The sequence below is a fragment of the Muscardinus avellanarius genome, assembly GCF_963383645.1.
Source record: "Muscardinus avellanarius genome assembly, chromosome: 10".
NCBI lineage: Eukaryota > Metazoa > Chordata > Mammalia > Rodentia > Gliridae > Muscardinus > Muscardinus avellanarius.
In genome coordinates this window covers 32,223,579-32,248,279 of record NC_137796.1, presented here as the reverse complement: position 1 = coordinate 32,248,279, position 24,701 = coordinate 32,223,579, and the positions used below count along the sequence as shown (strand labels likewise).

General features: G+C 38.6%; 1 protein-coding gene across 3 annotated transcripts in view; it reads right to left on the bottom strand.

Annotated features, from left to right (window-relative positions):
* Nucleotides 1-2,020: 2,020 nt before the first annotated feature.
* The window catches only part of RPGRIP1L (RPGRIP1 like), a gene marked incomplete at both ends in the record, with an annotated part of 106,011 nt that continues 83,330 nt past the window's right edge, over nt 2,021-24,701 (bottom strand). For all 3 annotated transcript variants that reach the window (XM_080702511.1, XM_080702512.1, XM_080702513.1), the window contains 4 exons: nt 2,021-2,133; nt 5,215-5,348; nt 13,725-13,809; nt 21,353-21,536. In XM_080702511.1, the coding sequence (XP_080558637.1) occupies nt 2,021-2,133; nt 5,215-5,348; nt 13,725-13,809; nt 21,353-21,536 (516 nt within the window). The remainder of the gene's footprint in view (nt 2,134-5,214; nt 5,349-13,724; nt 13,810-21,352; nt 21,537-24,701) is intronic.

The following is a 24,701-nucleotide window of genomic DNA, read 5'->3' as shown; positions in this document are numbered from 1 at the left end:
CTGCAGAAAGGGTATTTAGTTTGGGATGTAACATTTTAAAACAATAATACAAACCTCCTGGGAGAATACCACAATAAATGTCTCAAAAACCACTCAGTTAATCCCAGGGTATAATCTGGCTGTTTTAAATTACTGCAGGGAATATTATGGGCCTTAACGACACAGTCACTGCACAAAGCCAAAGAAAGCTGGAAGGAGAGGCCAAAAAGATGAGCTCAGGGCCAGCTGAAGTGACAACAAACATGTGGTTGTTTACTAGGATTGGAGAGGTTTTGTCTGCAGATGTTTGTGGTCTCTAGAAGGTTCCAGAGGAATGAGTTGTTATGAGGACTTGCAGAGTCTGATGAGAGCAAGAGTCTCCTTAGAGATGGCAGGCCCCGGGACAGGGAGGCTCACTGGTACAGACAGGATTTATAGATTTCTGTGGTCAGATCGTACTCTACTGGTCCCACGATGTACATCAACAAATTAATATTGTACGGATGTCATTTCAAAGCCTCCTAAAGAGGAGAGTCATTATTGAAGCCATTAGAGCACAGATGGTTCAAACTATATGCAGATATTCATACTTGCATTTTTGCATTATAGCTGCTTTTTTTTCTGTTGAACTGTAATGAATTGTCTCATAATCTATTCCATCTTCTTGCCATTAGCAGGCTTTGAATGTTCACAAATAGGAGCAAAGAACTCATTTTCCAGAGCTTTAATCACACAAAGAGGGAATGCCTAATTCTCTAAATGAAATGGTCTGTGATCACTGAAGCAGAGATTTAATATATCACGGCAAATTAGGTAGATTTTAATAAATTACTTATCTCCCTGAATACTTTACATATGCTTAAGAAGGAACATAGCCTGTTTGCAAACAGTGAAAACCCTCAGCCTGTAAAAATCCTTTGAAGAAAATGACAAATAAGAAAGTAAATTAAAAAATGAAATGCATTATATCCTAGACCTCTAGAGACAATTCCTTTGCAGCATTGATTCACAGCTCCATTAAAAATATCAATTAAATCCTTCAGTGAGATTGGGTAAAAGCAAGAAAATTAACTTTCTGAGCTTTTTGAGGGTCTGGTTATCCAGATACACCCCAGCATTGTATAACCTTGATGTAAATTTAAAAAAATGATAAAAAGATACTCCTTTCAGGTCTAACTAAGCATATCAGAACTTGAGTCCCATTTTAAATAATTTCTTCCTATGTCATGAGCTAACTTTTTGAAATATAAATTTCACATCCATATATCTATCATCCGCTGATCCATCCATTGATCCATCTTATTCCTCTTCATATATATAAGTTCCTGGGTCCCATATCACAACGCAAATACATGAAAATAACACAAATACAAAGACCTATCATCTTTAACGAAGAAAAACAAAAAAAATTTACAATAACTTAATAAGTTAGTGCCAAGTCTCCTTCTTTATATTTAATTGATAGAAACTGCATGCATCAAAGAAAATGCATACTGAGCTTTAATGTGCATAAAATGGATATTAGCATTTTAAAGAGGAAGATTAACACATTAATCCAAGTAATTTTCATATATTGCTTCTAATAAAATCTTCACAGTATAAAACTCTTAATGAGGCTAATCATAGACATTCCATTTAGTGGGATGATCAGGGATAACATAAAAGTACTTTTCTTCCATAGGTTTTCTAAGATTTATGCTTTTGCTTATTAAAAATAAAAATGGAAATTGAATTTTATTTTTCATAAAATGTTGAAAATGTAAATAGCCTCTCTCATGCTAGCATGTAGGTATAAATTATTGAGAAGGTATTGCCCATTGTGGGGAGCTAAAGTCCTGAGCGGTAGCAGTCATGGGACGGAGGGAATAGAAAAATAAACAAATAAAAAACTATACAAAACTTGAACATTTCAAACCCGAGCTCCCCCCCTCATGCCCATGAATGATAAATTCTATCCACCAGAGTAATTATACAAGATCTCATTAGGAGTTTCGCATGAGCATTTACTCTGAAGTAGGGGACGCCTCTGGAGCAGGTTCTTTCAAGCCTCCAGGTCCTCTCTGTACTGCTCATAGACAGACCGTAGGGCATGGAGAGCTCTGACTGTCACCTGGAGCTTGCCAATACCTTCACCATCTGCTCGTGCATCAAAAACTAGGGAGAAAATATCAGGAAAAGTGTCAATATCATTCACTGGATGTTTCTTAAGATAGGCTAGCTGAAACAGTAGTTTACTGAGAAGATGAAAAATAACTCTGTAAAAGCCCCCAATTCACTGGCATCTCAGAATCCTAAAAAATAAAGCGTGTCTTATGAAGATATGCGTTTTAGATATACTGCGTGTACATTTTGTTTGTGGAGCTCAAACTCACGAGCTAGTCCTGAGGTTTACCTAGTGAAGAGGCTACTGAATAGTGACTCCTACACAGAGTAAGAACTTCTAAGCCAGTAAGAAACGAGAAGTTTAAAAGGGAGTAAGCTATGACAACAAAGGAGAATTTGTTCTAACATACAGTATGAATAACAATTTCAGAATGCAAAGCACTGTGAACATGTTACATGATTATAATCTGGATTGGCTGTTTGTCTTTCTAAAGAAAACATTCCATTTAAAGTTGATTTTACATAAAATTAGAAAAAGTTAAAATGGTGACTCAGCAATCTTTTTTTTTTTTTGTGGTACTGGGGGTAAAACCCAGGGGCTTTCTACCTCCGGGCTACACTCCCAGACCTATTTTATATTTTATTTGGAAACAGGGTCTCACTAAGTTGCTGAGAGCCTCACTAAGTTGCTGAGGCTGGCTTCAAACTTGTGCGATCCTCCTGTCTCAGCCTCCCAAGCGCTGGGATTAAAAGTGTGCGCTATCACACTCAGCAGACATCAGCAATCTTAAAGCCTATGGACTGCCTTTGAAGATCCATGAGCTTTCTGAATGCATGTGGGCTTTTCTTGGGAGAGGGGCCACTGCTTTCAGTGGTGTCCCTAGAGTAGACTACTTGAAGCCTGGCACCTTCTTCAAGGCTGGCTGGGTGGGTTGCCCATTCAGTTCCTGAGGCCCCATCCCTCTGGGGACAAGGGCACTTGCTAGTGGGCCAAGGTCAAGATCCTGGGCTCCTGACAGCACTTGTGAGTCTTGCTATTTCCTGTTTACCTTAAACTTTAATAGCATGTGCACGTGTGTGTGCGTGTGTGCGTGTATGAATGTGTGTGTGTGTTTTAAAGAAATGAGGTCTATGTTGCCTGGGCTGGCTTCGAACTCCTGGGCTCGAGCGATCCTCCTGCCTCACCTTAGTCTCCCCAGTAGCTGGGACTATCTAGGCTTGCACCACTGCAACTGGCTCTTAGTTCCAAAGAAAATACGCCAAGAAGTCTTCAAACAGAAGTCTGTGTAGAAAGGCTAGGTAGACAAATGAGCAGGGGACGTGCAGCGGCACCAAGGCCTGGGCCCCTGGCCCTGTCCCTGCTCAAGCTTTCCTCTCTCTTTTGGGACCACCTGCTTCTGAGTGATAGATAATACAGTGTTTAGGTCTTGACCTGACCAGTGCTCGGTCTTCTGCCTTGCTCCTGAGGCATGGTTGTTTCAGCTGTCAGTCCAGTGTGGCCCCTGCTAGTCTCACAGGAGGAGAAAATGGCTTGCTAAAATAACTACTGGGAAAAAAGATCAAGAATATAAAACAGAGATAATTTTGGCCATTTCTGTGAGAGCCTCCTGGTCTTGAAAGTCCATAGTGGGGTTGAGATTGATATTTAATTATTTCATTTTTTTCCTCCTGTGCCAAAGTTATAACCAACTTGCAAGCGTAGAAATGTATATTTTAGCTGAGTGTGGTGGTGTGTACTTGTAATCTGAACATTTGGGAGGTGGAAAGCCTCAGCTACTTAGTGAGGCTCTTTGCAACCCAGTGAGACCCTAGTTCAAAATAAAGAGTAAAAAATAGGGTTGGGAGCCGGGCATAGAGGTGCACGCTTGTAATCCCAGCATTCAGGAGGCTGAGACCAGAGGATTGCGGTTTGTGGACAGCCTCAGCTACTTAGTGAGGCCCTCCGCAACTTAGTGAGACCCTGTTTCAAAATAAAGAATAATAATAATAATAAAAAAAAAAAACAGGCAGGCATGTAGCTCGGAGGTCAAATGCCTCTGGGTTCCATTCCCAGACCCGCAAAAAAAAAAAAAAAAAAAAAAAAAAAAAAAAAAAATAGGGTTGGGGGTGCAGCTCAGAGGTAGAATGCCTATGGGTTCCATCCCCGGTACTGCAAAAAAAAAAAAAAAAAAAAGTGTATTTTATAGAAAATTTCCCAAGTAGGCTTCCTATTTGGTTATTTGGTCTACCATGGTTAATTATTCTGCTTAATCCTGACTTTGAGTACTTGACACATATCCAGGAGGAGCAGCTTGACAGAAGAGCCCACGCCTGGCACTTAGGAGAGTGAGATTAAGTGCATGTTGAATGCGTGAATGAGTAAGTAAATAAGCCAGAGACGGCACTGCAATCTTAAGAAATGAGACTCCAATTCCTCCATTTATTGTACACAGCCCAGGCTCTGATTATGACTGTAAAAAGTCTTTTTAAATTTTTAATCGTAGTGCTGGAATCAAGCCTTGTGCCTGCTAGGCAAGTACTCTATCACTGAGCTGCATCAGCAGTGCCTTGTAAAGAGTCTGATTCATAAGGTACAGCTTCTTTACCACGTCCTAAGTGTGTAATATGAGAAGAGAGGGAAGGAATGAAGCAGTGCTGGGGAATTACACCTGGTGACATGAAAATGTGAGGCAGCGTATTCTGTCAAGAATCCCCTACTCATGTCAAATCCTGCTGGGAGATGAGTGACCAGATGCACTTAGGGTTGCCTGAGTGACCGACTGTAGCAATGAGTTAAAGAGAAGCCTGGAGGAAGAGGCTCATGAGAATAGCACATAGAAGGCTAAGGGCTTCAGATGAGCTCCTGTGAACAACATTAACAACAACAGCAACAACAAAAAAATTTTCGCCTTCCCACTCAATACTCAAAGATAAATAATTCCTTGTAAAGCTCAATGAATTGCTTTAATATTTCTCTTGTAAAGGAAGACAGAGGGAGAAGGCAGAGGAGAGGGGGATGTGGGAAGAGGCCTCTAGCTTCTATGGAAGTTCACAAGTTGCAAAGGACTTGGTTTCTGTGTGACTCAGCTCCCTCCCGGCCAGGCAAGGGGTGCTTTAATAAAGTTTAGACTTTAGTAACACTTTCACGCCTACCGTCAATATTTTGCTCAATGATGTCTCTCCCTTTCTGGAATATGTCTGCGAGGTTGACGTGAGCAAAGCCGATATCCTCGCACTCCAGCTCCTGTTCGTCTTCTGGAGGGTCGCTGACCACTGTGAAGCGGACACTGAGAAGGCACAAGGACAGAGAGAATCACCAGAAATGCATTCCCATGTGGGTTTTCTATCACTAAGTATGAAATCTATATGTTTCCAATGATCCCAATAAGAAGGAAGTCACAGTAGGTTAGATAAGTTCTTATATGAACTATTTATTAAAAGTGTGACAACATACCCAACCTTCAGATGGAACATTCACCCACTTTTGTAAGCACCAACTGGCATTTATCTCTAGAGTTTATGACTATTACTATGGAAAGCGAAGGATCAGATGTTCACTCTACTCCACGGTATCTGAGGACAAACCGAGTGGGTCCATGTGGGTTACATGGCCAGCATCTTCTAGAGACTGAATCATTTTCTCTAGCCGCACACAGCTATGGAGCTGGTGCTAAGCAACCGAACCAACTGTCTGTGTTCTACAGAGTGTGGAAATCATGCTCCTGGCAACATTCTGAGTCATGTTAGATAAATGTCGTAGCTCTGTCCAATAGCTATATCAAATGTTTGTATTACTTCAGCAATCTCTTAACTTAAATCATAGAATCCAAGTTTTACTTTACTTTTAGACACATAATTGTGGGGTTCTGATGGAACTGATTTGAATTAGTGGCTTGTGTTGAGGCCAAACACACTTGGATTGACCAAATGACAGGAATTTACAGTTAAGTACTATTTTGATATGTCTTGGCAGCATAGCTTAAACCACGGATGCTTGTAAACTTTACCATTTTAAACTTTTCAAAATGTATCTATCCCAAATCAGAAACAAAACAAGAAACATAAAAATCTAAATCTCTGAGAAACCATGCCTTGAAAAATACAAATAAAATCCTTTCCAAATGCTTATAGGTAAACATGACAATACTTTTGACCAATTTGCTGACGATAAACATTCAGTATTTCATTCCTTTACCAAATTCTTGGTTTTATCTAGTGATAAGTTTTGATTAGAAAATACAAATTCCTTAGATCAAAATAAAAATTAATACCTATTCATACAATAATTATAAAAAGTGCACATCCTGGCTTACTGGTGGGTAACATGGGCGTTTTAGGTGATTTATAAAATAGAGATTCAACTGGAGTGATTTAGGGCATTCACATTCCTGCGTCCTACTTATGAGCTATGTCGTGACCTTGGACAAATGACTGGACCTCTCTGATCTCAGTCCCCTTCTCTATAATTGGGATCAGTATGCCTACCTCACAGGGCAGACAAGATGAAACAAGTAAACACTGCCTGGAACAGAGTGAGCACTGGGTAAATGTTAGCTCTTTTGCTATTTTAAGTCTAGGTACAGCTGCGTAAACATCTATACTTCTAAGGGGAGGAAAAGTTGGTATGGAAAAGTTTGCTTCAATTGAAAACTTAGATTCCCAAATTATACACTTAATATGCCACTCACTTAAACAAAATGACTAAAGATCCAAGCAGTTGTCCCCAAAATGAATGTATTTAAATATGTTGTTTTTACTCACGAATAAAAATTTCTAAAGGGGGAAAAACAAATGTATTTGGAAAAGGAGGAATTAAAAGTGACATGTGATATATTTTACAATATAGATCTTATATAAAAAGCCAGAGGCCACCAAGATCACTATATTGTGGCTGTTTCCATATATCTTTTATATATAGCTTATCTCACATTTGAGGATTATATCCGCATCACTTGGCACATGCAGACATCACCCCTACTGAACACGTGAACATTCTGAAACAAAAGGAGAGAAAATAAAACCTTCCAGAGTCCAGAGAAAGGCCTAGAAACATAAAAATGCAATATTTATGACTTTAATTCTATATGGAGTAAAATTAGATAAAAAAATAAAATTATGAAACCATAAAGTTAAGCTAAAAAAGGGAAAAGGTCACTAGAATAATTCAAAAATTAAAAACAGCATGGCTAGCTGGGCATGGTGGAGCACACTTGTATCCCAGTACTTGGGAGGCTGAGACAGGAGGGTCATGGGTCTGAGACTATACTCAGGAACTTAGACCCTGTTTTTTTTTGTTTTTTGTTTTGGTGGTACTGGGGTTTCTGGAAGCCCTTCTACCTCTGGGCTACACTCCCAGACCCATTTTATTTTTGGAAACAGGGTCTCTTAAGTCAGCATGGCTGGCTTCGAACCTGCGTGATTCTTCTGTCTCTGTGTCCCAAGTGCGGGGATTACAAGCGTGCGCCACCACGCCCGGCTTAGGAAAAAAAAAAAATCGAACTGGGGGTATAGTTCAGAGGTAGAACTCCCTGGGTTCAATCTCAAGTATCAAAAAACAAACAAACAAACAAACAAACAACAAAACAAAGCTGGATGTAGTGGTAAACACTTGTAATTTCAGCACAGAGGAGGCTGAAACAGATGTACCTGATCAGAGGTTCGCAGCCAGCCTCAGGTGCTTAGTGAGGCCCTCCACAACTAAGTGAGACCCTGTTTCAAAATAAAAAATAAAAAATAGGGCTGGGGGTGTAATTCAGAGGTAGAATGCTTCTGGGTTCCATTTCTAGTAGGCAAAACAAACAAACAAACAAACACCAGCGTGGTTGAGGTCAAACTGCACATGTGCACACACCTCACAGGGCTGAAACTGTCCGGAGTCTAGTCTGAGGACCAGGACTAATGTGGGCAGGTGCCCAGGGGCAGTGGGATGGTCTGGTGCTCTCTGTGCCATCCTCAACCCTGTACTAGTATTGGGAAGAGGTTTTAAAATGTATTAATGTATCAATATTGGGAAAGATTTCCAATTTTAAAAATATATCTTTTCTACTAAGAAAGCCAGGGCTAGCTAGCAGAAAGGAGAGACTTGTAATTTACATTTGTAAAAGAGGAGGAGGGCTGGAGCCAGAGATGGGAGGAAATCCCAGATCCTGGAGAAACAAGTTCACACATCTTGGTCGGGATAAAACACTTAGTAAACTGGAGTTCTATGGCATTTTCATTCGAATTGCCCCCCTGTGCCCCGCTCCGGCACAGGGCTACAACTATCTCTGTATTTCTATCTTTTTAATAAACTTCTTTAAATCTTCAGCAACTGTCCAAGCGATGAATATTTATTCTTAGCTTAGGACAAGAATTCATGGTTTTTCTGTCTGCTTGTTTGTGTGGTTGTGGTGGGGGGATTACTTCTCCCCTCACACACCACACACATTTCCCCCGCAACAACCCCCTCTTTAGGAATGGGCCTTGCCAAACTCCCCGCTCTCCCAGGACACTCTCTGCATGCACCTTCATGCCTGGAATGGCTCTTGTGACTAGGATGGCTCCTCTCATCCTTCATAAATCAGCTTAAATGTCGCCTCCTCAGGTCTGCCCTTGCTGTAATTTTCTCCTTGAGCATTTAACTTGTTTAGTTTTCTGTTACTAATGATCACAATATGTAATTGGCTGACTTGTGTACTTGTTATAATAGTCTGTCTTTCTCAGCGATGGATCTGCTCAATAGAACACTGAGAAAAAAGTGAATCCCAAAAGGAATTCGAGTCTGCGTCAAAATGATAACTTCAAGGAAGTAATGATCAAGTCCCATTTCAGTGTGCTGCTTCTCTTTTAAAATGAAACTTGTAAGGACAGCGTGTGGCAGTATGCAAAGGTACTAGAAACCATGCATTCTCAGGGTCTGTAACGTCAGACACGTCGGGACACGTCGGGAATATTGGCTGAGCTTCTCCAACCCAGGCTCTGTGAGTCACCACCTGCACTGACCAGGGCTGCAGCTTGACAAAACAAATTCTCAGAAGCCAGGAGCTACTGTAAGTAACGTGATCTCTGCGTGTTTAAGTAAGGCGAGAACACTTGCTAGAGTAAGAACTGGCTTTTAACCTGGCACCCCCCATAGTTTAAAGCAGCCTCTATCGACTCCCTGGGTCGGAGACTCTGTGATACAACCCAGTAAAGGAGTAGTAGGGTCTGAGATAATACAGACTCGAGATCCAGAGCACCTTAAGTGAAGCCATAGTGACCCAAGGGAAGAACCCAGAGAAGGCACAAACCTCCGAAATCATGGGAAAGAGGAATAACACTGAAGTAATGAATGTGCACAACCCCACAACATCAGAACCTGATAAAACAGAAAATCAGAGATTTCTAGAAGATCAAATCAGGAAAATAACTGTAGAAATAATAGATGTGCTTCGAAAAGAACTCAGAGAGAGCCAAAAAGAGATAAAGGATGCAATTAATGAAGTAAAGGCCTCAATTCAAAGCACAAACAACCAATTAGACCACATGGAGAACAGAATCTCGCTCTTAGAAGATGAGCAATCCAAAAATGAATGCATAGTTTCTAATCTAGAAAAAGATATCCAACAGCAGGAATCTGACATTGAAGAAATATGGGCCCATCTTAAGAGAGCTAACATAAGAATAATTGGAATAGAGGAGGGAAAAGAAAGTGATACCAAAGGGATCAACAATCTCTTCAAGGAAGTAATAGCAGAAAATTTTCCAAATATAGAGCAAGAGGTTGATACACAGATCCAGGAAACTTATAGAACTCCCTTTAGACAGGATCCGAGAAGAGGATCCCCACGTCATATAATTGTCAAAATGACCAATGTGGAAGCCAAGCAGAGAATCTTAAAGGCAACAAAAACAAAGGGCCAAGTGACATTCAGAGGCAAACCAATTAGAATCACTCCAGACTTCCCAAACCAAGTCATGAGAGCCAGAAGGGCTTGGAGTAACATATTCCAAACTCTGAAAGAAAACAACTTCCAGCCAAAAATTTCCTATCCAGCAAAACTTTCTATCAAATTAGATGGAGAAATAAGAAGCTTCCATGACAAACAGAAACTGAAGGAATTTATGTCTTCAAAACCAGCGCTAGAGAAAATACTCAAAGAGATTAACTACAAAGAAGAAATAGGTAACACTCACCAGAACCAGAGAAACAAGAGTTTCCATCCAACAGACAACTAAGATTGGTTATCTGTGGAGATTCATTATTTATGTTAGTCTTTTACCTATCTCTAAGTTGTATTGTTTGCCTTTATTGTTGTTAATTTTTAGGATTTCTAGTTGGAATATTAATATACCTTCAGATATAGCATTTGGAAATATTTTATCCAATTCTATTAGTAACTTTTAACTCTGTTTACATTGTCTTTGGATATACAATATTTTCTTTTATTTTTTATGGAGTTTGTATATTCTTCTGTTGCCTGTGCCATTGAAATCATATCCAAGAAATCACTGCCAATTTCAATGTTGTGAGGTTTTATGACCCAGATTTTCTCCTAAAAGTTTATAGTCTTAAGATTTATATTTAGGTCTTTTATCTAGTTTGAATTAATACTTGTATGTGGGATTAGGTAAGGGTCCAATTTTATTCTTTTCCATGTAATTTTTATTTTTCAACAATATTTAGTTAAAAGATTATTATTCCCACCACCAAATGTTCGTGGAAACCTTGTCAAAAATAACTTGACAATATAGGGAAGAAGTTAGCTCTAGGCTTGTATTTAACTCCAATGGTCTATATATCTGCCTTTAGAACAGTACTACACTGTTTCAATTATTGTAGCTTTATATGGTTTGAAATCAGAAAATATACATCTTCTAGCTTTGTTTTTGCTTCGAGATTGTTTTGGGTATCTAGAGTCCATATTCCATATCAGGATAGATTTTTTTCTGAAAAATAAATATATGATAGTTTCACCTAAAAAAAAGAAAAAAATATTCTCTGGTAAGAAAGAAAGCAAAAAGAAATATTGAAATGTTATCTTTAAGTCATCAAAAGCTTGGTATCAGACAAATGAAACTGTTATGTGAGATTATCATTTTTAATTTTGGATAAATTGCTATAATACTAGATGTCAACCACTAAGCCAAGCATGGGAGGGAGGGATGGGGATAGAATGGGGTGGGGATCGGGTGGGGGCTGACTGGGCGATGTGTGCATGTATGTCTACAAAAGTTTGTATCCCACTATGATGTATGAATACAGTGCACCAATAAAATAAAATTTAAAAAAAAAATAAAATAAAAAAAAAAAAAAAAAAAAAGAACTGGCTTTGGCTGTAGGAAAAGATAGATAAAACTCCCTCTTTTCCTAGGAGGTGGAGCCCAGCCTCTCCCATGCAGGGCAACACTCTCAGCTCTTGACAGTGGTAAGCCCCAGCTGGTGACTTCTCACTTGTGATAATTCTCTAGTTTTCTAAGAAAAAGACACAGATATTTGTGTCTTTGAGGGGTATTTTGGAGGAATGATGATGGGAGGGTAGGAGTCATTTATGGTTACTATGGGATTTTCTTTTTAAATTTTTACCTATCCTGGTATATAAAACAAGTGGGTCTACTGAGGAAAGGCTGGTCTAAAATGAAAGTATCTGTATTTTATTTTTTTGCAATACTGGGGATTGAACCCAGGGGTGTTCACCTCTGGGCTATATCTCCAGTCCTATTTTATTTTTTATTTGGAAACAGGTTCTCCCTAAGTTGCTGAGGTTGGTCTTGAATCTATAATCCTCCTATTTCAGCCTACCAAGTGCTGGGATTACAGGCATACACCACCATTCCCAGCTTTGTCTTTTATTAAAAACAAACAAACAAACAAACATGCAAGCAAGCAACACTTTTGAGGAAGCAAAATTGCTTTCTACTAGGCAGAAACTGCTTCTAGGTTGTTCTACCATTCCAGAAACAAAGATGACACAGAGGCGGAAGCGAGAACTGTTGCTTGGCGTGGAGTCCAGCCCTGGTTGCCACGACCGGCTGGGTGATACCCCAGCTTATGGTCAAGGGCGGTGGATGCAGGGCCACTGCTGCCTGGGACACCCCTGTGGATTGGTGGTTTTTGAAGGGGCCTTAAAGGAAACTGGAGAATATGAAACACAGAAGTAGAACTGGAGTGATTTCCATCCTGGGCAAAGCAGAGCCTCAGGCTTATTAACAGGGTTCTCATATCCCTTCTTCAGAAGCAAAAACAGAGACCCAAGCATCCGACAGATGTGTTTCTCAGGGAGCTAGTAGAAAAGCTCCTCTCAAGGCAGAGACCGGAGGATCAAGGTTCACGGACAGCCTCAGCTACTTAGTGAAGCCTTTCGCAACTCAGTGGGACTCTGTTTAAAAAATTAAAGGAATAAAAAATAGGGCTTGGGTGTAGCTTGGAGGTACAATGCCTCTGGGTTCCATCCCAAGTACCGGAAAAAAAAAAAAAGTCCTCTCGGATCCCCAAAATTTAAGAATTTCAGTATGTCTTCTTGAAACAGAAGAGGACATGCAAGTCTGGATACTGTTTTCAGGAGTACGTCTTTAACATTAACTTCATGGCCTTTCTCAGGGAGCGGGCAGCACCACCTTTGAGGCTGCGGCACCTCTGGGTCATAAAGCTAAGGAGAAAAGGACGAGGAGAGAAAAAGGGTCTGCTCCGGCCAGGGAGGACAGCCAGCACAAGGTGGTGTTCGTGAGACTCAGCTCAGGGCAGACTGGGTGGGGCTCACACAGAAGCACAAATTTCTGAATCTCAGGTTTCTTTCCTTCTAAAAAGGATTTATTTTCTCTACTGAAGCAGAATTGCAAAGTGTCCTATTCATATGTTTTTTTAAAAATGCAAGTCTGGCATGGTGGCCCATGCTTGTAATCCTCGTGCTTGGGAGGCAGAGACAGGAGGATCGCACAGGTTCGAAGCCAGCCTCAGCTACTTAGTGAGGCGCTCAGCAACTTAGTGAGACCCTGTTTCCAAATAAAAGTATAAAATAGATCTGGGAGTATAGTCTGGAGGTAGAAAAGCCCTTGGGTTCCACCCTCAGTACCACACACACACACACACACACAAATGCACTGAAATAATATGAAATGAATTACTAAATAATGATACAAGTTAGTCTGAAAGGCTGATGAGCCAGTCTAGGTTATATTACTTACAACGATTGCAAAGGACACAGGTTGCGCACTTACTAAGTACTAGGTACTATTCTTCTTCCCATGCTACATATATTATTGTACTTGCTATAATGCTCAAAACAACCTTCCACAGTGAATTCTCCTCTGTTTCACAGATGAAAAAAAATGAAGCCCAGAGAAGTTAAGTAATGTGTCCAAGGCCACACAGTGAGTAGGTGATGGAACAAGGGTTTCTACCCAAGCACATGACTCTTCCTTTCCACCTGTTGTATTTTTACAGCGATACTTGATGGCAGTGTGATATTTCCTAGACACTGCACAGTGTTTTGTTCTTCAGTGCGCCACCGGTCCCTCAGTTACCCCGTCTGGTAGGCAGGCCACTGCATTTCTAGAAGGAAGAAAACTGAGAGGTGGGGCGCTCACTCAAGTACCCAGGTGCTCTGACTCCTCGTCTTTATTCTTCCTGTTTAAAAGAGACCACACCATGCTACAGAAAGCTACTTTACAGAAACTGTGATATCATTTAAACTGGTTAAATGTACCTTCCGTTAGTCATTTCTTGTTTTTGTAGTATAGCTTTTAAGATGTCTCTCTTTGCTTGGTTGTTTTCTTCATCCACATAGATCACTATACCAAAAGAAACAAAAACACAAAAAGAAGTCACACAGGAATACACTCTATCAGGACCATTCTGTATTTTTCTAATTACCTGTTTTTAAAGACAAAGTCATGCCACCTTGCTTGGGAAGAGAAAACAGCTCCCAAACCCGGAAACAAATTTGAATAGTCATGTGATCTATTGTCACGTCAGGCAGGTTATGTGCACACTGTCAGGAAGGACACGCGCGGCAGCCAGGATTGCCACTGCACTGTCACTGCCTGCTAATGGCACTGGCAGTCGTGACAGTAAAAGCCAGCAGTCTTTATTGCTTTGTATTGGAGGGATTTACTGCATTTTCTTTCACCCAAGAAGTGAGTGATAATGGTAACGTATGGCAGAGCGCTTGTCCTTTCTGACAGCCTCAGTAATCGAATCCTCCTCTCCTGCCACAACATGCAGTAAAAGAGGCACAGGGTGTGCTGGGCTCAGGACACCTACGGCTGACGTGTGCTGGGCTGTGGGTGGAGGGTTCAGAGAGAAGTGTGGACGAAGGGAGAATGGGTGGCCTTTGAGGATGTGAGGTTTGCCTTTGGTTTTTAAAGGTGCTTGCTGGCACACAGGAACATGGCTGGCTCCACTTAGCTGAGATGTGAGATCAGATCACTGGTCTAAGTATCACCAGACAGCACACGGTCACACTTGCGGGGCGGGTGAGCACTGCGCTTTGGGAAATGGCATCTCTGGGTGGGAACGCTCTGGTTTCACTCTGATTAGTTTTCCTCAGCTTGGCAGAATTTCTGCCATGCCTTAGCTTTTGAAGATGTTTCTTTTTCGGATGCCATATTGGATATCATGGCTCTCCTGTGACCAGATCTCAACTTAGAGATGATTCCTGAGCAAAGTGCACACAGGGTGAAAGATTCCATGGCAATTCTAAAACGAGTTCCCCTCCAGGTCTGTCGGCAACAAACAGATTTCATATCGGAAATGCTTCCATAGTTATTTTTAGTTCAATCCTAAATCCAATGGTATAAACTCATTTACTTGTTTGGCTGAGTCAAGCAAGTATTAAATGAGGCCAAAAACATGCCTTCACGTCTCCAGGCTGGCATGTGGAGAGGAGAAATAAGTATGTCTACGGAGGGGTGGGATAGTGGCTTCAGAGGAGTAAGACTCACTGAATACATAGTAACCTAACTTGAATAACCAACCCCGGAGAACCAGGGCAGACAGCGACTCCTGCTAACTGCTCTCCGCAAGACACGGTGCTAGCATTTGAGACTGATTACATAGGTTGCTGAGATTAACAAAAATCAATACAGACAAACATCTAGGGTATTTTGTTTAATTTATCAATGCCAAAATGTCACGTTACTGGATGAGTTCCACTAATGCTGGGAGACAAATACCTCATTTTTAGGAAGCTGCTGGTACGCCACACTAAATGGGAACTTTCTGTTTTCCAACTGAGATTTTTGTTTTGCTTTGCTTTTGCTGTAAAGTATCCATGCCATTTGTCATTTTAACCACTTTGCGCACACAACTCCGTGACATTAGTTACAGTCACATGGTCTTTTGTAGCCATGACCACTATTCATCTCCAGATCATTTTCACTTCTCCAAGTAGAAACTCTGTGCCCATAGACAGTAACTCCACTCTCCCCTCCTCCCAACCACTGATATCTGTTCATCTTTCCATTTCAATGAATTTGATTAATTTAGGTAAATAGAGTCAGACCATATTTTCCTTTTGCATCTGGCTTATTTCACTTAGCATTAATGTTTTTGAGATTCATCCATGTAGTAGTAGTATATATCAAATTTCATTCCTTTCAAAGGCTGACTAATAGTCCACTCCATATATGACCACATTTTGTTGACTTGTTCTGTGATGGTCTCTGGGTTGTTTCTACCTTTTGGCCACTGTGAGTAGTAGTTCTGCTAGTAGAAGTCCTTGCATCCTTGCTTTTGATTCTTTTTGGAATTTATTCAGAAGTAGAATTGCTGATACTTATGATAATTTCAGATGCAACCTTAAAAAATACATATTTATTGTTGAAATTGGCTTAAAAAACACAAATAAGCCAGGCATGGTGGCACATGCCTGTAATTCCAGTACATGGGAGGCTGAGGACAGGAGGATCATAGGTTGGAGGACACCCTTGACAATGTAATGAGACTCTCAGTAACCTAGTAAGACTCTTTCAAAACAAGAGCAACAGCTGGGTGTGGTGGTGCACGCTTGTAATCCCTGTGCTTGGGAGGTTGAGACAGGAGGATTGCACAGGTTCGAAGCCAGCCTCAGCTACTTAGTGAGGCTCTCAGCAACTTAGTGAGACCCTGTTTCCAAATAAAATATAAAATAGGTCTGGGAGTATAGCCCAGAGGTAGAAAGAACCTTGGGTTCCATTCCCAGTACCACCAAAAAACACACACAAAATAACAAAAAACAAAACATAAAAACCAGCAGCAGCAACAACAACAACACTTAAACAACAACTACATATATATAAAAAAAGGCTGAGAGTATAGATCAGAGGTGGAATGTCCCTGGGTTCAATTCTCAGTACCACAAAAACAAACAAATACCACAAATAAGCAAACAAAAAATGGTATAGTTGGGGATTCCTAGTGCTTCTGCTTCATCAGCTGGCCAGCACATTATATTTCCCATTCTCTTCACAAAAGATAATAAAAATAATGATAGTCAGTGTTTACTGAGTGATGATTATATACTAGGTACTACCTTCTATACTTTTGCTACAATCACATGGGTTAAGAACAACGCAGATACACATTTAATAGATGCTTAAATAGGCCCAGAAAAGGTTAGAAATTTGTCCATTTGTCCAAGACCACCTAGTGAGAAGGCAGCAGAGTGGAGACTGAACCCAGCGATGTCTGCCTCCTTGGCCTGCCCTCTTAACCTCTGTGCTATGATTACTCCTTCCACTGGAAGCCAGAATGCTTCCAGCATCTTGTTAGCACAAGGCTGAAGTGTGTATGTGTGTGTGTGTGTGTGTGTGTGTGTGTGTGTGTGTGAGAAGAGAGGGGGGGGGGCTGTGTTCCATAACGGCAGGCATCAAGAGAAGCCACTTCACTTTCCTTTTACTCTTCCATAAAGGAAGATTCATTATATACACCTACTCAACTGAGCTGAAGCCTTTTGACTGAAAACTTCAACAAATTCTTTTCTGAAAAAGTTCTAGCTCCTTAACAATAAGCCGAACTCTCCAAAGTGTACCACACTAGAATTAGGGCTGTCCTCTTGCACAAACACAGACTCTTCTGGGCATTTTACTTCATTCCAGTGGTTCTCGGTCTTCAGTGTGCGTCACTATGCCTTGGTGGGCTTATTAAAGTGCAGATACTGAGCCATATCCTCAGAGGTACTGGACTCGGGAGGTCTGGGGCACTGCCAGGGAATCTGTAATTCTTGCAAGTCCTCTCCCAGCTGCTGCTTCTCCTGCAGGGTGCCATACATTGAGAACCACTGTTGAGTCCAACATTTCTTTGACCATTTCTTCAATGGGATCAGGAACAACTGAACACTTTTTGTGAATACTGTGAGAAACAGGAACACTTTCTTGACCTTTAATTAGGTTGTGATCCTGTAATCCTAATACCATGATTCATTTGGCATTCTGAAACTTTAGACGGTTAAAAAATGTATAATGTCATGACTTAAAATATGCCCTTTAAAGAGAGAATCTGGTAATTATTAAAAGTATAAAAACTTTCTCAAAGCTAAGCTATTTAACTTTCAGTTCCATAAGAAATCGCATTTGTTTAGGACTTGCCAGATTAAGCTTAATAAAATCATATGTCTTGAAAAAGATACAAACCAGTGTCTAAATACTTGAGTTGATCTTCAGTTGCATACCATTAAAAATATACCTCTCTGACACAATGGAATAAAAGGATGAAGTTCTGTAATTTGTGACATGGATGGAACTAGGGATCATTATGTTAAGTGAAATAAGCCAGGCACAGGAAGTTACACACTGCAAGTTCTTGCTCCCATGTGGAATCTAAACAATTGATCTTACTGTTTTTTTTTTTTTTTTTTTTTTTTTTTTTTTTTTTTGCGGGTCTGGGGATGGAATCCAGGGGCATTTGGCCTCCGAGCTACACCTCCTGCCCATTTTTTTTTTTAATTCTTTATTTTGAAACAGGGTCTCACTGAGTTGCGAAGGGCCTCACTAAATAGCTGAGGCTGTTCGTGAACCGTGATCCTCTGGTCTCAGCCTCCCGAATGCTGGGATTACAAGTGTGCACCACCACACCCGGCTGATCTTACAGAATTTGAGAGTAGAATAGTGGTTACCAGAGGCTTGGAGAAAGTAGAGGGGAGAGAGGGATGGAGAAAGGTTGAGCAAGGGGTGCTATGTTATAGCTAGATAAGAGATAAGAGAAACAGTTCTGGTGTTCTGTTGCACAGTAGGATGGCTACAGATTTAAATGATAATAGACTATTTAAAAAGCTGAAGGGAAGGATTTTGAATATTTTCAGTACAAGGAAATGATAAATGTTGGAGAAGATAAATCAGGTTTACCCTGATTTGAACACTACACAATACATGCATATGTATATATATGCATATATACATACATATATATGTAGATATGGTGGTACCCCATAAAGATATATAATTACTGTGTCAATTAAAAACATATATTAACCTTCCCCACTTCTGCCAGTTGGAAAATTCTTATATTCTCTATCGATGTCATATGCCAGAAGAAATGCAGATAGTTTAATTATGAAAGGTTGGCAATTTTGAATCTTAGATAACTTTTGTATTAAGGTATATCATTCCCATAATCCTTTTCTTTGCCAAATTTTACCTTCATTAGTAACAAAATTGGATGCGCTACATCCTTCTCATCTTTTGAATTAAGTTTTAATTGTTCCAAAAGATAGACTGTTCAATCCGTAGAGACTAAGGGCCCAGATTAGTATAAATCTCATAAAAACTTTGGATGATTTCATTAATCTTTTTTCTTCCCACTGTCAGTTCCCAAGAAGGCTTTATTCAGCCCAGACAACATTCTTCACACCTACCATTAATCTTTTTTCCCCCAAAACTATTTTCTTGCTTTCTCAGCACTCTCTGAGAAAAATGTTCAAGTCCAATAAAATATGAATATTTTGTTCTTGCTACCAATGTCTAGCAAGTGAATTCAACTTTAGATATTTTAGTGATAGTAGCCCTAAAAAGATATACTTTGCATGTACATGGAACTGGTATTAACATCTCTTAATAAAGACTAAAGTTGATTATGAATAATCTTGGAACACTCATCTACGTTTCTCATCTTATGTACCCAATTTACGTTTCAGCATTTAAATTTCTTTTGTATAGACTTAAGTCACAATACAGGATAAAATCATGGCTAGGCTCAGCTAATCTCTCTACTGGTATGATGATCAAACAGGAGAGAGGATGTACTAATTGTCCTCTATATTTTCCCTCTGAATTAAAAGCCAGTTAGGAAACAAAATTACTTTCATTAACATTTAACGAGATTTGGAAGACATAATGTTATATTATACCAGCTTCTATATCAAGTAGCAAGTGAATGGTAAATCACTGCAATATTAGATAAAATAGGAGAAATAGTAAGCAAGGAAATCTTTCGGTATCAGTGCTGTAAATATAATAGATTAAAAATAAATTTTCATTGTGTCATACCTAAATGAAAAATAAAACCTTCAACAAGATTAATATTAATTTCTCAAATCTGCTGATGGCCCAGGATTTTTTGGTTCAGATATAATAGATAAAAGACAGCATGAGTTTGCTCTTAAGCACAGAGTACATTACTTACCCCCATGAGTAACTTCAAATTCTTTTCAATTAACCTTAATCTTTAAAATTCTACATAGTCAAATCTCATTAGTTAGAAATAAAAGCTAAAGAAAAGCATAGTACACTTCTACTGAATTAATTTCTAATAGATTATTTGCTTTCTTGCCATCAAATGGCTAATTCACTAGGAATATAAGGAACTCTTAAAAAATCGATTAGTGAGGTACCACACAGCAAAGGAAACAAACTATTCCAAACAGACCTGGATAAAAATGTGAGAGTGTACAAACACAGGATACCTGCGTGTGTATCACAGGCCTGATGGAAAGAAGGATTTGTATTGTTCTTAAAGCAAATGGGAACATCTGTTCTGCTACACGGCCAAGTTTTTCAATATACAATCAATTGCTAAAAAAAAAATTTGTTGCCAGTCCAACCAAACATTCTATAGCTAACCTTTCAAAGAATAATAAAAAGCAAAGAAGTTTTCTCTTTTTTGGGGATATTTTCATTAAAATTAGTCACTGAACAGTTCTTTCATTACTAACAATATTTTGATATGGTTTACTTTTCTAGTACTTTGCAAGTAAAGATGTCAAGGAAACTTGGAAATAGTGCTTTTATATCAAGTGAATGAAAGGAAGGAGGAACCAGATTCTTGTCTTGACCACACTACTTATTTCCCAAGCCACCTGTTATTACAGAATTAGAGAATTTTAGCTGGAATGAATTTCACAAAACACTTCATGTAATTCTCAGATGAGAAAACCAGGAATCATGAAATTCTAACATTTTGCCTAAATTCACATAATTTGGATACTCAATTTGGCTGTCTCAAGTAATGAATACATTTCTAAAAATGTCAGTTGCAAACAAAAAAACAAAACAGCAGCAACAACAGGTAACCACAAGCATTTGCAATCCTGCTGATATAGCTGTATAATTATACATGTTTACAGGATTGGTGAGAAAAAATATTAGTGTTCATCTAGAATGAGATGGCCTATATTGCTGAAAGAAAGCAACACTTCATCTTCATGATTTGTTTTAATGTAGAACTTAGTAGGGAGTTTTAACTTACGGTTATAGTGGTTTGGTATGCTTTTTTATTCCTCCCTAAATTATACACTGATGCTCATATAGTATTCTTAAAAACTTCTTAATGTTAATTGATCTAAGAATTTGTAGGGCATCTATTGCATCTGTGTTCACCTGTCAACTGGATGACAGATCAAGCCCTACGAGAGGAAACTTGCCTGCTGCAGAGACTGGCTGTGTGGGCTAGTGAATGAGAGGACACTGTAAGAACTTACACCTCCCTTACTTAAAATCCTGGACATCTAGACACTGAAAGAGATAAACACATGTACTGTCAAACATCTACATGATATGACCACAAAGGTAGACAAAAACTGGGCCAGCGAATAGTGTGAATGACATGATTAAAAAGTCAGCACTTTCCCTCCATTAAAATATCATATTTCTCAATGGAATTAAACTGTAGACATAGATGTCATTTTTCTACTGATACTATTATACAGCAGGAACACCTAGACACATTTTTTAACTTTTTATTACTTTGACCTTACTTTCTTAATCTTGTGCTACGTCTTTGACTTTTATTAATCTATCCTGACAAGAATTTCTTGAGTTTGTGTGAACATCAGAAAATTAAGCTTTTTGCTTGTTCCTTTAGTCTCCTTCATAGACAAAAAGGCAATCACTAGAGTCTGTATTACAAATGAATCATACATACCACTGCTATAGTTATAGTAGACCCACTGCCCACTCTTAGGTTTCGGGAGTGACACGGGCGTCTCTTCAGCAGGAAGACTGTAGAATCGGTACTCAACAAATAGCCGCTGTATAGTGTCATCCATGGTTATTCGAGAATCATTCAGGTTTAAAGCTATAATCTCAATCAGAATGTTCTCTGCTGGCTGTTCAAAAGGACAAAAACAAAAACAAAAAAAAACAAGAAACAAAATAATCAAACTAAAAATCCTTTATTCTTTCCCACTATCTACTTAAAATAAAACACGAAGGCCAATGGGTTTCTTTTCTGGAATGCAATGTACACTGCTGTGTGTTACACATGATAGATTATTCACGACAGAGAGCCAGAGAATGAGATTCTAATGCCCCAGGGTTTGAAGTTAACAGTGTCATGGCAATAGTCTCCTGATTTACATTTGAGGCTATAAATACCCCACTAGTAGTCTATCAGGAGTGAAGATTATGAGATCTTCATCTCCGATTGCTTTCAGAATGACAAGTATCAGTTGGCTTTGTTTCAAACTATGTAATGAAGTACATGTTTATCACTGCTTTTATTTAATCTACAGTACCTGAGAAAGTTTCAATTATTCAGAGATCAAAGCCTGTTGAATACTTTCTCGCTATTATGCTAATATATGTAGCTATATAAATCTATATTAACTAGAGCGGAAACTACATTTCATTCTAATATATTCTGCCATAACATATTTCAGTCATTTGATACATTTCCAAAAAACCAAAGAAAAATTTATATCTACTTTAACACATATATTTTTCTACAATTTATTTTTTATTTCACATTTGTAGAATTCAGCACTGAAATGACACTTGTTTAATTTTCACTTCAACCCTTGTTTTATAGATGGTGGCATCACAGATATTTATCATGGCAGTCAAATGTTTTTTGAAGTAATGACTTCAAATCATAAACTACAATTTAAAAATCAGATCACATAAAAATAACTCAGCAGTTAGGTTTGTTTTTTACAATTTAAATTTTGTTCTTTACTGTCAGAATTCCTCTTTGGTCAATTTTGAGACATGTGACTGTAATAATTTCAAATAATAGACAAAGTAGAAAATAAGACTTGTTTATATAAGCAACTTTGGGGAATTCATTGTTAAATGTACATCAGTGTGCAAAATTCACCACAGTGATTACACAGATATTTCAGTACATATAATGTACATATAATTTTCAGTACATATAATCAAATTGAAAAGCATAAGTATCCTATTGTAAAAATATTCCCATAAAGAACAATTTCCATTGCTGTCAAACCCCCTCAATATTTGATGAAGTAATTTTACCCTCTTTTTTCAAAAGACATTTTCTTTTATTATGTGTTCTTAGACACTTTAACTAAAAACTCAAATCTGAATATTTCAATAAGGTTATTTTATTATTCAGTAGATTCATGGAAATTTTACTAGGATGACAGAGAAAATTCTACACCATTCTGTCTCCACTAATACAGGTACAAGGCTGCAGCTGGCAATATTACTAGGATTAGCATAGTATGATGAAATATTTAAAGGAAAATTTTTTCTAAAACCTAATAAATCAAATGACTGCCAAATGTCATTAAAGTGATGGTCTTTGACTTGAATATGCTTTTCATATTCAAATTTGAAAAGAAAGAGATGAAAGCCTGGAAAGGTTACTCGGTTTCAACTAATAACCTCAAGCCCTCTCCGTTCACGTGCATAAAAAATGAAGTTGGTTCTATTGTCTAATCTCACTTCAGAAAAGGCTGTCTCTGCTTGCTGAAGACTACATAGTAAAGAAAATGTTTTAAATGATATTTTTTCCTTAAGAAGTATTGTGGTTGTAAAAATATTGCGCACACATATTTTTTATAATCCTGGCCCAAGTGTATAGCACAATGTACAATTAAGTCTTTTACATAACTTGGAATTTGACAAACTTAGAAATGTTATAACAAAAACATCTTATAAGACATTTATGCTTCTGCACAAAAGAATTAAAGGAAAATAGCTATAAAGAAGAGAAAGGTTTATTTTTCTTTCTACCTAGTGAAGACAGGAATTTAAAATTGTTTATTACAGAACCTAATGATGAGACAAATGAACTTTAAAATAACAGAGGAATCAAATTTATTTAAGTGGTTACTGTATTAATAATATATTAACTATACAATGCCCACATGGGAGCCTGCATTATTGTAAGAACTATTTTAGGCTGTCAAATAAGACTACATACAACTCTTCGAAGTTTAAAATATAATTTTAAATAAAAGTAAATGCTTGAATCATAGCCTCCCCCTCAAAAAAAAAAAAAAAACAAAGAGCAAAAATACAAACACTTAAACAATAACAAAAACGCCACACTGTATTAGCCAAAGAAATGAAAGAACTTAATTTTTTATGCTACTTTCTTTTCTGGTTTAGTTTTATCTTTTTGGATATTTCCCCATCCATAGCATTTCTATCATATGACTTTGTAAATTTCTATGACTAATAATACTAGCAGAAATTCTGTTATCATTTCTTCATTCATTTGATGCTACATGAATCAACTTCACTCCAAAGGCATCAATTTCAAGTAGTATATATTTAGATGAAGCTCTGAATAAAGAATTTTCCAAACAAATTTTGGCCAATGGGACTAGACTATTTTTTAAGACTGAGCAGCTCTGGTTGTGTAAATCAAAAGTTCAACTGGACCATGCATGAAGATTCGGATTAAGAGGCACACCAACTGCATAACAGACAGCTCCCACCACAGCACATCAGGCCTGCTCCCCCTCGCATCATACTGTCCTTTGGTCACTGTCCCTCAAGAAGGTCTGGAGCCAGCCTTGACGTTTCCATTTTTTTTTTTTCACATTCATTATATCCTGTAGGCCACCCATTCTTGCTCATGCTTTAGGCACTGAAGATTGAACCCAGAGGCATTCTACCTCTGAGCCACACCCTTATTTTGAAGGGTCTGGCTAGGTTCCTGAGGCTGGCCTTGAATCTGGGATCCCTGTCACGCCCCCCAAAACCTGGGATTATAGGCGTGTGCCACCGCACCCAGCTCCATTCCTCTACATTGCACTTCCTAAATATACTAATGATTCACTGACTTGTTGAAAGCATGTGATATTTTAGATATTGTGCCAGCTTTGGGGTTATAATAAAAATAGGATATGCTTTCTTTTCTTTTTACATTTATCCTAGAGAAACTTATTTAGGTTCTTATGGGGACAACTAGTACATCAACTTTCCAGTTATTAGAAGGTAGAATTTTGACAGAATAGGGAGGGAGATGAAGAAGGAATGATCACAGAAAGTAAACTATTGGCAACTGGAAGCAGACC